At 40.6% G+C, this 15303-nt stretch overlaps 1 protein-coding gene across 10 annotated transcripts in view; it reads right to left on the bottom strand.

Annotated features, from left to right (window-relative positions):
- Positions 1-15303, bottom strand: part of myrf (myelin regulatory factor) — a 232156-nt gene that overhangs the window by 211034 nt on the left and 5819 nt on the right. For 8 of the 10 annotated variants that reach the window (XM_059652005.1, XM_059652001.1, XM_048545342.2 and 5 more), the window contains exon 2: positions 13144-13206. The exons of 1 other annotated variant lie outside the window; for it this stretch is intronic. In XM_059652005.1, coding sequence (XP_059507988.1) covers positions 13144-13206 — 63 coding nt within the window. Of the gene's footprint in view, positions 1-13143; positions 13209-15303 lie in introns of those variants that run through there. One more of the 10 variants, XM_059652008.1, reaches the window with a different exon arrangement.

Here is a 15303-nt window from a genome sequence, read left to right as displayed (position 1 = left end):
CAAGGCCTTCCTAAGACTACAGCTTGAAACAAATCACTTTTCTGGTCTGTTTATTGCCCCTTGTAGGCATGCTTCGTGGAACCTGCTCACAATGGCACCTATGTTCATTTTTGAGAGTTAAGAGCTTTTTCAAACCTCTCACCTTCCATTTTATTGCTTTGTGCCATCTTCCTAAAGCTTTCATCCTTTTCCTCAGCAATACCCAACATTACTTCTAGAGCCTTCACTCTCCTGCAACATAACCTTCGTCTCTCAGGTCTCTATGTAGTGTGATAAGCTTTGAATATCTTCCTAACCCACAGTTTTCCCTGTGCATCTTACCTGTTCTGAGATGAAAATCTTTTGAAGTATAGTATTCCTCTCGCTACTGTTCCCATTTGCAAACTGTTTGTCAGTTTTCACTTTTTCAGCTGCTGATTGTCTGTCTTCATAGACCAATAATGCTATTGATGCGGTGAACCACTTTAAAGAAAAAATTTTCTTCTGGAATTTGCTCCTCATTGTAGGGGTGTCTAAAGGGAATCTGAATCCATGGGGCTGTTCATCATATAATATTTTCCATCATTGCTAGTATGTCATACTGGGTTTGGGAAACTGGAGTTTATTTACTGTCTCCAGTCCTTCTTTGCCCGTTTCTAAGGCCTATCTAATTTTCAGTGATAGAGGACAGAACACTTGGTGAGTCAAAACTAGTCTTACTTAACAAGGTGGTTTATTGCATGATAGCAGTAGGTACAGTTGGTATTTCTAGTCAGGCATAATTACCAGGACTCTCATGAGTTGTACAGAATCCATCTGTCCCCTTTGTGTTCTCATGTAGAACTCAATGGTTTTTACTCAAGGACATGGTGACAGTATCAGATTGAGTGAAGTTGTTACAACTTTAACATGAACTCTTCAAGAACCATTACCTTTAGCAAAAACCTTTCATAATCTCCCGAAGACCTATGCTATGTCACTCCTCAGCCTTCTTTCTTCAAGAGAAAAGATACTCAGCCTGTTAATCCTTGCCTGTTGTGTATGCCCACACATTTCTAGAATCATCCTTGTCAGTTTCTATACTCTTCCAGTGTCTCTATTTCCTTTGAACAACACTGTGACCAGAACTGAATATCTGATCCTATGCTTTTGTTATGATGTGTTATTTATATTTTTGGCTAGTTTACTCACATCTTATTTCTATATTTCTTTATCATTTTCTTTGTCATCCTTTGCTGAATTTCAAAATTCTCCCATTTCTTGGACTTGTTACTCTAATTGGCATCTTCCATTAATTTAATAACTTCTCTCCTTAACTGTAGTTGGACCACTTTTTCCTGTGGAGATTTTATTCTTATAAGAATGTATAATTGTTGCAAATTTTCGATGAATTCTTTAAATGTTTCCCATTGCCTATCTGCTGTCATATATTTTACTCTAGTTTCTCAAGTTACGGTAGCCAACTCACTCCTCATATTTACATAGTTTGCTTTGCTCAATTTAAGCCAATAGTTTGGGACCTAACTAAATCATCTTCAAACTATATATAGCACTCTCTTATACAAAGATCAGTCTTCCACAGAGACTTCCTCATGTCAGGTTTATTAATTAACCCTGTCACTTTACATAAAACTAGATCTAAAATAGTCTGTTCTTCAGATTAGATTCCCTACAGTGTGGAAACAGGCCCTTCAGCCCAACAAGTCCACACTGCCTCTTGGAGCATGCCACCCAGACCCATCCCCCTATAACCCACACACCCCTGAACACTATGGGCAATTTAGCATGGCCAATCCACCTAGCCTGCACTCTTTGGACTGTGGGGGGAAACCAGAGCACCTGGAGAAAACTCACGCAGACACAGGGAGAATGTGCAAACTCCACACAGACAGTTGCCCGAGACTGGAATCGAACCCGGGTCCCTGGCGCTGTGAGGCTGCGGTGCTAACCACTGAGCCACCATGCCCGTCCCATGCTGTCTTTAGTTGGTTCCTTGACACCAATCCAGAAATCCATCTGGACTACATTTCAGTATTTACCCTGCAGGGCTTGTAAAGATTATATTCATGGTATAAAGCCTCAGGAATAAATTGCAGGGGAGCAGGATAGGAGAGTCTAAGATCCGATTGAGATTTCATAATTTCTGAAGCTGGTTAAATACTAAGTGAGTAGTTTTCATCCTGTCTTCAACACTCAAGGCTATGTTGATATTTGTTCCGAAAAGGCTTTCCCAGATCTCTTCTTCTAGTGCCTTGGGTTTTCATAGTCTCCTGGCACAGTACAAGATAATACCAGAATGTTTACATTCGATGCACTCAGCATCTTAACTATATGGAATGGTACACATGGACCTTCAAGTATTTACCTGTCCATCATTTTTCATATGCTTGTACAACAGATCGAAGGCACCACTGTTTTATAGCAGGAACAGCCGATGCTGGAGTCTGAGATAACAAGGTGTGAAGATGGATGAACACAGCAGGCCAGGCAGCATCAGAGGAGCAGAAAAGCTAATGTTTCAGGTCTGGACTCTTCTTCAGAAACTGATCACTTAAAACAATGATGTATTTCATCTGTCTTTTTAAATTGTGTAGTCTCTCAGCAATGTTCAGTCCCATTTTGGTGCACAAAAGATACACAAAAAGGTCCAGACCAAAAACGTCAGCTTTCCTGCTCCTCTGATGCTGCCTGGCCTCCCGTGTTCATCGAGATCCGCAAGTTGTTATCACAGTTTTATAACTGTTTCTGTCAACCAAACCACTTTAAATTTGCAACACAACCTTGTACACCATGGGATAAAAAATCTTTTTGCATCAGTATGACATCAAAATTAACATAAAACCTTAGAACTGTATCAGGACTCTACATTTGACAAAGACTGCAGCAAAAGGACAAAGCAAAATGTCCAGGTGTATCTTTTGTGCACCAAAATGGGACTGAACATTGCTGAGAGACTACACAATTTAAAAAGACAGATGAAATACATCATTGTTTTAAGTGATCAGGACTGGAAATAGAACATAGAACACAGAACATAGAAAAGTACAGCACAATACCGGCCCTTCGGCCCATGATGTTGTGCCGTGGAATAATCCTAATCCAAAAATAAAATAACCTAACCTACATTCCCCTCAATTCACTGCTGTCCATGTGCATGTCCAGCAGTCGCTTAAATGTCACTAATGACTCCATTTCCACGGCTACCACTGGCAAACTATTCCATGCGCTCACAACTCTCTGGGTGAAGAACCTCCCTCTGATGTCTCCTCTATATCTTCCGGCTAACACCTTAAAACTATGACTCCTCGTGGCAGTCAATCTGCTCTGGGTAAAAGTCTCTGGCTATCGACTCTATCCATGCCTCTCATTACCTTGCACACCTCGATCAGGTCACCTCTCTTCCTCCTTCTCTCCAGAGAGAAAAGTCCAAGCTCAGTCAACCTCTCCTCGTAAGACAAGCCCTCCAGTCCAGGCAGCATCCTGGTAAACCTCCTTTACACCCTCTCCAAAGCCTCCACATCTTTCCTATAATAGGGCAACCTGAACTGGACACAATATTCCAAGTGTGGTCTCACCAGGGCTTTGTAGAGCTGCAGCATAACCTCGCGGCTCTTTAACTCGATCCCCCTGTTAACGAAAGCCAAAACACTATATGCTTTCTTAACAACCTTATCCACTTGGGTGGCAACTTTGAGGGAGCTATGCACTTGAACACCAAGATCCCGCTGTTCCTCCACACTACCGAAATGACTTGCCTGAAAAATTAAGTCACTCCCCTCTTCAAGAAAATTGGATGTTTGCCTCTGCAAAGAGAGTCATTTTGGGTATGTGTCCACTGGCAGAATGCCCATTACTGCCAACGTGACCACTGTTGTTCTCTCACTGCTTGATTAATTAACAACTTTATTAGGATGGTGAATGTTCCAACTGATTTAAAATCTACGAACAGATCAAAAAACTAATTGCCAAGAATTGTGCAGGAAAGAAAGCAATAATCTCTCACCTGTGGAGCTTGTGGAATGAAAGTGGTGGAGAAGTTTTTGTTGAGTCAGGAGGTGAGTTAGCCACCATACAATATTCAGCCTCTGACCAGCTCTTGCAATCACAGAAATGATGCAGCTGGATCAGTTAAGCTCCTGGTCAATGGTGATCCCCAGGGTGCAGGTGGCTTCCAGTCTCAAGGTGATTCCTCAAAGTGCAGTCCCAACATGGCTAAGCACTCAAGAAAGACTGTAATGTTTGAACTTTCAGCTTTATTTCTTTATTTTCTACTTAAAACAAGGAGAGTCTGCAATGTGTGATTTTTAACCTTATTTCATATGTTTTACACTATACTAAAATTACTGCAATGTTTAACTCTTAACTTTGTTCTTTCTTTTTACCTTGTTCTTAAAATTCTGCATCTAGGCACTTGTACATAAGATGGTGCCTTGTGTAGCAACATTATGCACTTTTCACTGTCCTCCTGTACTTTTGTACCTGAGTGCACATGACAATCAAATCAAAATCATCAAACACTGGCAGGAGACTGAATGTTAAATATTGAATGTTCAAGCAAGATGTTCAGACTCTTTTTTTTTGGGAGGGGGCATGTTCATTGCTTAACCCACCTGTGGCACAAATGTTACTTGTCATTTTTAAACCCAAGCCTGAATATTGCTCAGACCCTGCTGCATGCAGGGACAGACTGCTTCATTATCTGAGGAATTGGGAATGGTGCTGAACGCAATGTAATCATCAGAGGAAAAGCTCCTCTTCTGACCTTATACTCAGGCAAGACCATTGATGAAGCTCAAAGAATATTTGAGCAAAGGGCACTGCCTTGAAGATCCCCAGCAGTGACGTACTTTTACGGGTGCAGAAGATTGCCTCAATACTTTAATGGCTACATCACCAGGAAACATTCAGTCGCTATTGTACTCCCAGTGATGCAGTAACTTCTTCATAATTTATTTTGCAGAAGCCATTTAAAAATCACTTGCGTCACTCAACTTATTTCCTTCACGTTTCACCGACCTTATGCACTGACCTTCACTTTAGCAACTTGAGCATCCTGCAACATAATGACATCTAATCCACTGTAAACAATATCAATGAGAAATCACAATAAATATTTGAGGTATATAGTTAACTAGCAAATCTAACAGCAATGCATGTATTAGATTATTTCTCTGTCTCATTTCTAGCCTCTTACCTCTCACTTTACACCCAGCATTGTTAATTTTCTCTTGAATTGCCAATTCCTTTTAAAAACAGATTTCTGCATCTCCTAGCTTTATATATATGTCTTCCAACTTAGAATCCTTACAATGTAAAAAGAGACTAGTCAACCCATTGAGTCTGCACTGACCCTCCAAACAGCAACATGCCCCCACCCACCCCACCATTCCCATAACTCAGCTTTTCTCACAGCTAATCCATGTAGCCTGCGCATCCCTGGATACTTCGGCCAATTTAGCATGTCCAGCCCAACTAACATGGACATCTTTGAGCTGTGGGAGGAAACTGGAGCACCTGGTGGAAACCCACACAGACACAGCGAGAATGTGCACACTCCACACAGTCACTCAAGGCTGAAATTGAACCTGGGTCCCTGGCGCTGTGAGGCAGCAGCGTTAATCACTGCGCCATTGTGCCAGCTCTATGCTCTTAATTAATATGTTCTTGATTCTCTTTCCACTAGCTTCACTATGTCGAAATCAAGATATATGCCAGAATCTCCTATATTAAATTATTCTTTTACCATCTCCAGAAATATGGATTCCATATGGTTCTTAGCCTTTCCTCGCTCTCAAATTCTGCATACTCTCCTACCATGTCATCTAATCCCCATTTTAAGTTGTGTGTCTATTCTCCCATACGGGCCTCGACACTTCAAGTTTCCTCAATTTTACATACACGGAACATTGATGTGCATTTTTACATGAGCAAGGTGGCCGCAAGGTCTGCAGCACCACCATGAGACAGTAGCAAAATTGAACCTTTCCTGAAAATCCTCCTTCATTAATCTCACCTCATCTGTCACTTTTGCCACATGCAAAACAAAGCCTCTCACTGACAAACTGATGACAGGAAATATAATTGTCCTATTCATTCTTGAATACCACAATATCCCAGTTCATTCACTTTAACAAACCCATTTTGTCCTAGCTAAGACTCGCTATCATAATAGTGTGTGCTGGTTTTGTGTGAGTGGGCAGGGAGTGGAGTGTCACTCTATTTTAAGCAATGAGCCTTGCACTTGCCGTCCAGCTACATGTCTCTCAGGATCACCTCATGTTCCCCTAACCTTGTAACTGTTTTGAGGAAGTTTTAGATCTCATGGTAAGGAATTTTAATTTTGAGTGTGACAAGGCAATGTCAACCAGGGCTGGCCTACAGGTCAACAAATAGGCAACTGTTCAGGGCACATAATCGGAGCACATTGGGTTCAGAGGAACATACTCAGAGAATCTGTAGGATGAAACACACCACAGTGGCCAATCCTGAATAGATTTTTCTTTTTAAAAAGGCAACAGATTGAGTAGAAGTTCCCTTGCTCCATGTAGCCAAAAGCCTTTATTAGGAAGATGAAGGGAGTGGGTTGTAAGGTTGTTCAATTGACAACCAAGGGCAAATCCATCGGAATAGGGATCAGACAGGGAAGTGAATGAATGGCAGATGGGTCTGGTTTGGTGAGAGGCTGGAGCAGTGCCACTGTCAAAAGTGCAATGCAGGATGGACTGTGAGTGCCAGCAAGGAGCTCTGAGACTGGCATGATGATTGTCAGGTATACCCATAGTTACAAAGGCTGGTGCTGAGAAAGCTTCTGTTGTGTGATAGAGTTGGGTTTTCATTGGGAATGCTGTTTAACGAATGAATAAAGTAAACAGTTGTCCATTAGGCTCTCAGTTTAGGAGTTTGGAGATTGACTACTGTTCCTTTTGATTATGGAAAACACTTACAGTGGAGACTGACTTGGGAACAAGCTACTTTAAATTTAGTGATTTGTAATCTCAGTGGGATATTGGAAACCAGAAGAATCCTAGAATCCCTACAGTGTGGAAACAGGCCCTTCAGCCCAACAAGGCTACACCAACCCTCAAAGCATCCTAGCCAGACCTATCCACGCATAACCCACCACATCTACACATCCCTGAACACTACCGCCAATTTAGCATGTCCAGACAAACTAACCTGGACATCTTTGGGCTGTGAGAGGAAACTGGAGCACCCAGAGGAAACCCACGCAGACACAGGGAGAATGTGCACACTCCACAGACAGTCACTCAAGGCTGAAATTGAACCTGGGTCCCTGGCTCAGATGTAATGAGGAAGAATTAATAAGAGTTCTTATAGTTAAGGATCCTCCAAGGGGTTGATTATCAAACATAGTAGCACTTCAAATTCAATTTGAAGGACAGCAGCCCGAATCTTAAACCAATGTCCTCAACTTACATAAGGGCAATTACAAAAGTATGAAGAAAGAGTTGTCTAAAGCAGACTCAGAGAATACACGAAGGAAAAGATCAGTAGTTGAGCAATGGCAGACGTTTAAGCAGATGTTTCAAAACCATCAGCTGAACTTTATTCCAGTCAAAAAGAAGGACTTATGAGATTTATCAGCTACCTGTGACTATCAAGCAGTCAAGGAGAGTATCTAACCTCAAGCATGAAACGCAGCAAATCTAGTGGTAGATCAGATGTTTGTGAATTTTTATTTAAGAACCAGTAGTGGAGTATTATGAATTCTTGGACTAAGGTGATTTTGGGCAGCTTTGTAATTAGAACTATCGCCAATTGAATGTAGGAGGTTTGTGTCCTGTTAGTGATAACCATATCCATGGAATTTGGGTGAGAAAAGGCTGTGGTCTGAAGTTACTTGCAGATCAAATCCTGGGTGAAGATTGGTGGAAATATCCTGGAGAAAGGTAGAGTTGGGATGGATATTGAGATGGCATATGATGTTTCATATGCGCAAAGACAGCTAGCTGAGAGACTCATGAGATTTACCTTTGCTGTATCAATTAGCTTCAGTGTAATTTACAGTTTCTACTAGTTTCAGTTTCCATGCTTATTCACATTTACTTCAAGTTCACATTGGTTTAATATAAGTTTGAAAAAGTGAAACTCTTTCCATTGTTTTCTTTTTTTTTGAATGTTTGGTTCCGGATCTTTTTTTTTGCTCTCCACAAAGATTATAACATAGTTGCAGCCCAGCCTCCTAGAAAAGCCCACAACTTTCAGTTTAATATCACTTGTAAGTACAAATATCAGAACATAACTAGGGATAGGCTATGCTATCCCTGGGGTTTATTCCACCATTTAGTTAATCATGGTATATTCCTGTCTCTGACCTTTTCCAGAGTTACCCTGGTTTTACGATAGTAGAACTTCTATTTATAAAGTGTCATTCCTGTCCTTGTAAAATCCCAGTGCAATTCACAACTAATGGATTACCTCTTGAGTACAGTTGTTTTATATACACAAACACAGCATACTGACAAGGTCCTGCAAACAAAGAGATAAATGATCAGATACACTGTTGTTTGTAGTTGTTGAGATATTACTGTTGACAGAGCATGGAGAAAACTCCCTTAAGTCAGTTTTGAACAATCTCACAAGTAGCAAGGAAGGAAAGGACAAGTCAATCCCTCTTGCATGGATTGGATAAAGAAGTATAAGACAGGACACATCCTCTCTCTTGACTGAAGAGCTACTTGGGAACTTCTACATGCACCAGATAAGGCAGCATTTTAAGCATCTTATCTGAAAGACAGTGTTGCCAATCATCAGTATGCCCAGGAATTGCACTAAAGTAACCACCTAGATTATGTGAAATCTCAGAGTAGGTTCTGAACCTTCTGGCTTTTTTTATATTCACACATGAGATGTAGACATCAGTCACAAAACCATAATTTATTGCCCATTCCTAAATGCCCCTGAGAAAGTGGATGGTGAGCCTCCTTCCTGAACTTGCAGTATTCATAGGGGTGTAGGCACACACACAGTATTGATAGAATGGGGGCTCCTGGATTTGGCATAGTGACATTGAAGGAACAGTAATATAGTTCCCAGTCAAGATGGTGTGTGGCTTGGAGAGGAACTTGCAAGTGGTAGTGTTCGCAAGGATCTGGTGCCCTTCCTCTTATAGGTGGGAGACCTCAGAAGACGGGGCGATGTTGCCAAATATGGGTGATTGTTTAGTTGCTGCAGTTGATCTTGTAAATCGTATACACTGATGCCTTTGTGTGCTATTGGTAGGGCAAGTGAATGTTTAAGATGGTGGATGAGGTGCCAGTCAAGGGGGCTGCTTTGTCCTGGATGGCATTAATCTTCTTGGAAGCTGCTGGACCTGCGCTCATCCAGGAAAATGGAAGGTATTCATCAGACCCCTGATTGAACTTGTATACGATGGACATATTTGACAACCCAAAAGGTGAATTACTCAACGTGAATTACCCAGCCAATGGCCTGCTCTTGCACCCACAGTATTTATGTGGCTGGTCCAATAAAGATTTTGACAAATGTAACTCAAGGTGTTGATGCTGGGGGATCCAACAATGATAATACTCTTGAGTATCAAGGGCATAGTTAGAATTGCTCTTGTTGGAGACGGCCCTTGCCTGACACCTGTACAGTGCGAATGATACTTGCTACTTATCAACCCAAACCCAAATGCTGTCCAGATCTTGCTGCACATGGACATGGACTATTTCAGTGTCTAAGGAATTATGAATAGTGCCAAACATCACATAATCAGTGAACATGTACCTAGTTCTAACCTTATGATGGGGGTGAAAGATCATTAATGAAGTAGCCCAGTGAGAAATTTCTTCATTATAAAGTAAATGTACAATAACAGATGACACTGGTGACATTTTTTGATTTGTGTACGATGATGAAAATGGACTGGCAGAGGGCTAGGTTTGTGTATAAGCTGCCAGAACAGCATGAATACTCTTTGTTTCGACAATAAAAAGGATTTTCCTTTTCCAAGGAGCATGTAGCAGTCCCTTTAAGGACTTCTGATCAAAATTTACACAACAGCAGCTAGCAGACATTTCTATTCTATACACTTTTCAAGATAAAAATTATATTTGAAGTCCTGCCCTGGTGTAGCACTGTGGTGCGCTTATTTCAGCAGCAGTTCACTGGTTTTGGCTGGAAAGGTCTAGTGCCTATTTCAGAGTCTGCCTGAAAATTAAATCGGGCAAACAAATGGGCAGACAGGGTTGCAACTAGATTTCATGGTGCCAGCTGCCATTGTTCGAGCGAGAAACAAGGTGACTATCAGTTGAAGATGTGATACCATTACTTAACATCCTTCAAACTCTTCCTTCCCTATAGTCAAGCAAACTATTTATAAGCTGCTATATGGCAAAAAGAGCTATTCAAATAATTCCCCAAATTATCTGTTCTCTGATCATTAAGGATTCAGACAGGCTGGTAACAATAGAGACAACTTTATATCTGATTGCTTATGATGTCATAAAATTGCTTATTTGCAACAAACATTTATGATGCGTGGTCACAGCAAGAAACAGCAAATATCATTAACACTGAGATGCAAAGGGATCAACAAACTGACCCAAAGCATTGTTCATGCCAAGTTACCCCATCAGCTCGATATGTTGGTTTTCTCTAGTCACTGCTGACCACATCGTCCCTTCTTGATTAAAGATCTAAATTGTAAAATACAAAACCCTACACCACTGAGAAGCAAATCAGTCACAGAATGACTCTGTTAAACATGTGAAACCTGGCAACTGGAATTTCAGTCTAGAGACAAGAGCATAACAGAGGAATGGAGAGACAGGGAGTTAGAATGCTTTGTACTCTTAAGGAGAGGGAAACAAATGTGTGCATGGACAGAAAGATTGAGATACAGGAACACACAGTTTCTGAGTAGGACGGCATATGAATCAATGGAAACAGCTCATCATGGACAGTTATAAAGAAATAAATATGTGTACTGGCACAGATGAAAACACAGGCATAGGCAAAGACATCTGTGTACTTATACAGATACAGTATTGAGACAGAGTAGGGCAGAAGGAGACAGTGTGAAAAAGACAAGCATCTCAATAAGGAAAAGTAAAGACATATAAACTTGCAACAACTCTATTGCCTTAGATTATTGTTAGTAGCACAGGTTTTCTATGTACAGGTCTTGCCAGAAGGTCATAACCCTGATGTTAGGTTGTTGAATTCTTCTGGATACTGATTAATTCTGTTTGTTAACAGATCTACAAAACAGCTGAAGGGAATGTTGCAACTTTACACTCAGGTTGTCACTCACTGTGTAAGACTTGCGTGTATGCAGTGTAAGAGCCATTAAAGACTCTGAAAAAGACAGCAACACAAAGGAGATAAAGAATGCTTTGAAATAAATGCAGCTATGTTGTAAACATTTGTTTGTAAAAAATACCTCAACTGATGGTAGGGAGTGTGTGTATAGCAAGGAATTACTGAGTGTATCCTCTGTGCATGTTTGAACCAAATGTCAGATTTTTCAACAACAGTTAAAATTGAGTACCTTATTATGTTGTATACCACTTTCAATCTAAACAGAAAACAGATGATGAACTGCAAGTTCGTGTTGCACAGGGCATGAAATATAACTGCTGAGTTGGGCCAGCACCAATGGGAATTTTAGTATCCTGGAATGTGTGCACTTGAGGATATCTGTTGTTCAGTGTAAATTTTCATTTGTTCTTAAACTCCATTCAATGAGCCCTGCAGTCAACTTATATTGACATGCACTCATTGAACAGACCGATAATTTCAGTAAAAACAAAGCAGAAATTGCACAAACTCTGTCTTCCAAAAAGTAATGACACCAGATAATTGATAGTAAGAGAGCGAAGAAACATAAAGTAGATTTAATTCACACCATTACAGTGCAGATCTTAATGCCTTTCTAATAGAATGATCAATGAACAGGAAGACACAAAAAGTAAAAATAAATAAACTGCACAAAATGTTTATTTCACATGGTTTATTTCACTGATACAGACATTGTAGTCACTGAATAGAACACAGCAACTCCTCAGTAGCTTTCTAACACACTTCATAAAGAGCAGAGGTGATCCCTTCCATGTTGCTATATCCAATCTCTGCATGAGATATCTGCACTGAAAGACCTCTAATATATTGAATTCCCTTCCATCTTCCCTCTCCCGTGTGAAGTACTCAGTCTCCTGGCTAAATCTATAATCAATCATGCCTTGTCCTCCAATTCCCATTCACTAATGAACTGAGTTAAACAAATTTAATAGAGATAACAAGGTGTAGAGCTGGATGAACACAGCAGGCCAAGCAGCATCAGAAGGGTCTAGGGCTGAAACATTAGCCTTCCTGCTCCTCTGATGCTGCTTGGCCTGCTGTGTTCATTCAGCTCTACATCTTGCTATTTCAGATTCTCCAGCATCTGCAGTTCCTCATATTCCTTAAACAAATTTAATGCCTGGGCTGTTACCTTCATGGATTCAATATAGAAAGTGGACACTGAGGATCCTTTGATTCAAATCAACAATAAGCAATGTTTTGAACCACTGAGCATCTACAAGTGCTAGGCTGTCTTGATATCAAATTCTATTAACACTTAGAACTACTCACACTACCACCAGGGTGCATAAAGGCCTTTCAAATGCCTGCAATGACATGTTATAGCTACATGCTTTACAAAGACTGCACACGATCCAGTGGAGCTCCTTCAAGTGGGGTGGGACAAGGTAGGGAGGCACAGGGATGGGGCAAGAGGCAGTGATAGTGGAGGAAAGGGTTCCAACAAAATTCAAAAACTCTGCATCTAGTCAGCATAAAACATTCTAAAATACATTGATGAATTTCTTGGATTGTCCTGTCATCTGAGATTCCATGCAACAAATGCAGTCTGTGTAACATGTACAAGCTACTGAACAACTCCCAACTAACATACAGGTGTAAAAAACATGAGAAACAGATTGAAAAAACAACTACAAACAAAAGAAATACATGAAAGGCCAGTCAGCATCTGACTAGGAAAACAGATAGACATTCTGCCTATGTCAATCTTGGTAACCTGAAATATCAGATGATGAGGGGCCTACAAATAATTCTATCATACTTTGATTTTAGTTTCAATGAAACATTCATTGTACAAGATGACAGACAGTGTTAAGGTATATATGTGATGCTGACCTGTATTGTAATGTCTGAAGGGACCGTCTGCATAAGCCATTCTGGAGTGCGCTACCTCTTGGTCTGTGTACAAGTGAGAATAGATCATAAACAAATGTATCAATGTTCATTACTTTTTTACTTCCTCGTCAAGTTTCTACTACCTGAAACCATTGCCTCTCCCAGGGATACAGCTGCACAGTTATTGGCAGCCTTCTGGTATCTTTCTTCCTCTTGGTGGAGGGATCAATGGCCAGGGGCCAGAGATTTACGGTAGGGTGGGAGGCTTAGAGGCAATGCGAGGAATTTTTTTTTACCCATAAGATGATGGGAATCTAAAACTCACGGCGAGTAAGTGCGGTAGAGGCAGAAGCCCTCATGTTTATGTACAATTTAGATGTACACTTATAATGCCAAGACTTAAAAGAATGTGGGCCAAATGTTCGAAAATGGAATTAGAAGTTACGTGGCTGTTTTTGAATGGTGCAGACTCCTTGGGCCAAAGGGTCTTTTTCTGTGTTGTAAACCTCTATAACTATTTGATCAGGAGAGCTTAGAAACCAAATTTCAAAACTTCCTGGTTTATCCAATTCTGCACTCCAAATTGAACAGGAACTACTGCAAATAGCTGAGATTGAGCCTCTCAGGTGGGCAGCAGCATGGAGCAGTGCAACACACAATCCAGTGGCAGGATGCAATGGCACTATTCCCTATGCTATGCATTCCTAACCTCAGACAGATTAGAAATACAGAAACATTCAGGAAGGTTTAATATGCCAATAGATGATAGGCAAGTTGCAAACCTGCTGCTCAGCTTTCTGCCAATGTTGCAATAGATCCCACTGCTGGGAGTTGCCTGAATGAGTCCCCCTCTGATTCCACATGCCACCTCACCCTTTTCTGGGGTCCGCTCTGCGTGAACTCTATTCAGCAAATTTCCTATTTCTGGCACCAGAGGTTTCACAGCTCAGCAAGTCCCCTTCTCTCTTACTGAGGAATATTGCTTCAATTTGATTTATTGGCATAATTAATTGCATTACCCTACCAAGTAAAATTTAAGTTAGGGTTCTACAAATGACCCTACAAACATTGAGTTGGAGTAACATAGCCAGCAGTCTTGAAGCAGGCAGCCAAGCTGCTACAGCAGGCAGGGATGATAAACACTAAGGGAAGGAGGAAGAATCTAAAGGCAAAGAGATGAAAAACAAATAACTTGACAAAATAACTAAACAGGTTTACTCTTCAAAATCTACTATACATTTCTACACCTTACACAATTACGTTATTAGCATTCACTCATGCCGTATTGCATATATAGAGAGAGCTGGTTTTTACTTTGGGCATACAGTTCAACAGTAATTAGTAATCTTCAAATACTTTGCCTCAAGTGACTAATCTTTAATTAGGAATTAAGACCTTAGAAGCAAGCACTCTACAGAGACTGGAAGGGAAGGTTCTGTCAGGGTCTCTGTCCATGTTGCTCCAAGTCCACCTGTACATTGTTGACTCACTATCCAACTTCACCAAAACTACCCATGATCCTACCCTCGTTCAACATCTGTGGGTGGATTTTCCTTTCAAAATCTATGGGTCCATTATCCTTCCTAAATCCAAGGGTCCAGCCTCAACCCTTCCGGTTTTATTACTCATGAGATCAAAGAAACACATTACAATTCAACCCATTCCTCTGATTCAACTTCAGTGCCATTTCTTTAATATGATGCTGGACCTAATGGATTGTCAGCATTGCACCAAAAGAAAGAATAGAGTGATGGAATGTATCAATATGAGAGGCTTTTGAGGCTCACAGCTTCATGGTATTGGTAAATCTTTCTCTGTTCATTTAAAACGGAGGAAAATGAAAATAAAAAAGGGTTGAACTACATTCTCCCATCAGTGAGGCCATCTTGGCAAGAATGAGGCTGGTTTCCTTATTCTGTTTTCACAAGTAATAAATAAAATGTATCAAATCCTCTTTCTTCACGTGATCCCACTTGTTGGTGAGGTTCTCAACATTAGCTTCATTCTTTGTAAAGCACACCTGATGGTCAGTCCAACTTTGGAAGAAATTCTGATTTTGTGAGTGTCTCTCTTTAAACAGACATCCAAATCCTCATGAAAATCAATGTGAAATGAATTCTCTTTAAAATATACACTTGATAATTAATATCTTACTTTAAA

This window comes from Stegostoma tigrinum, chromosome 17 (genome assembly GCF_030684315.1).
Source record: "Stegostoma tigrinum isolate sSteTig4 chromosome 17, sSteTig4.hap1, whole genome shotgun sequence".
NCBI lineage: Eukaryota > Metazoa > Chordata > Chondrichthyes > Orectolobiformes > Stegostomatidae > Stegostoma > Stegostoma tigrinum.
Note: the sequence above shows the minus strand (reverse complement) of the source record. Positions and strands in the feature narration are given on the sequence as shown.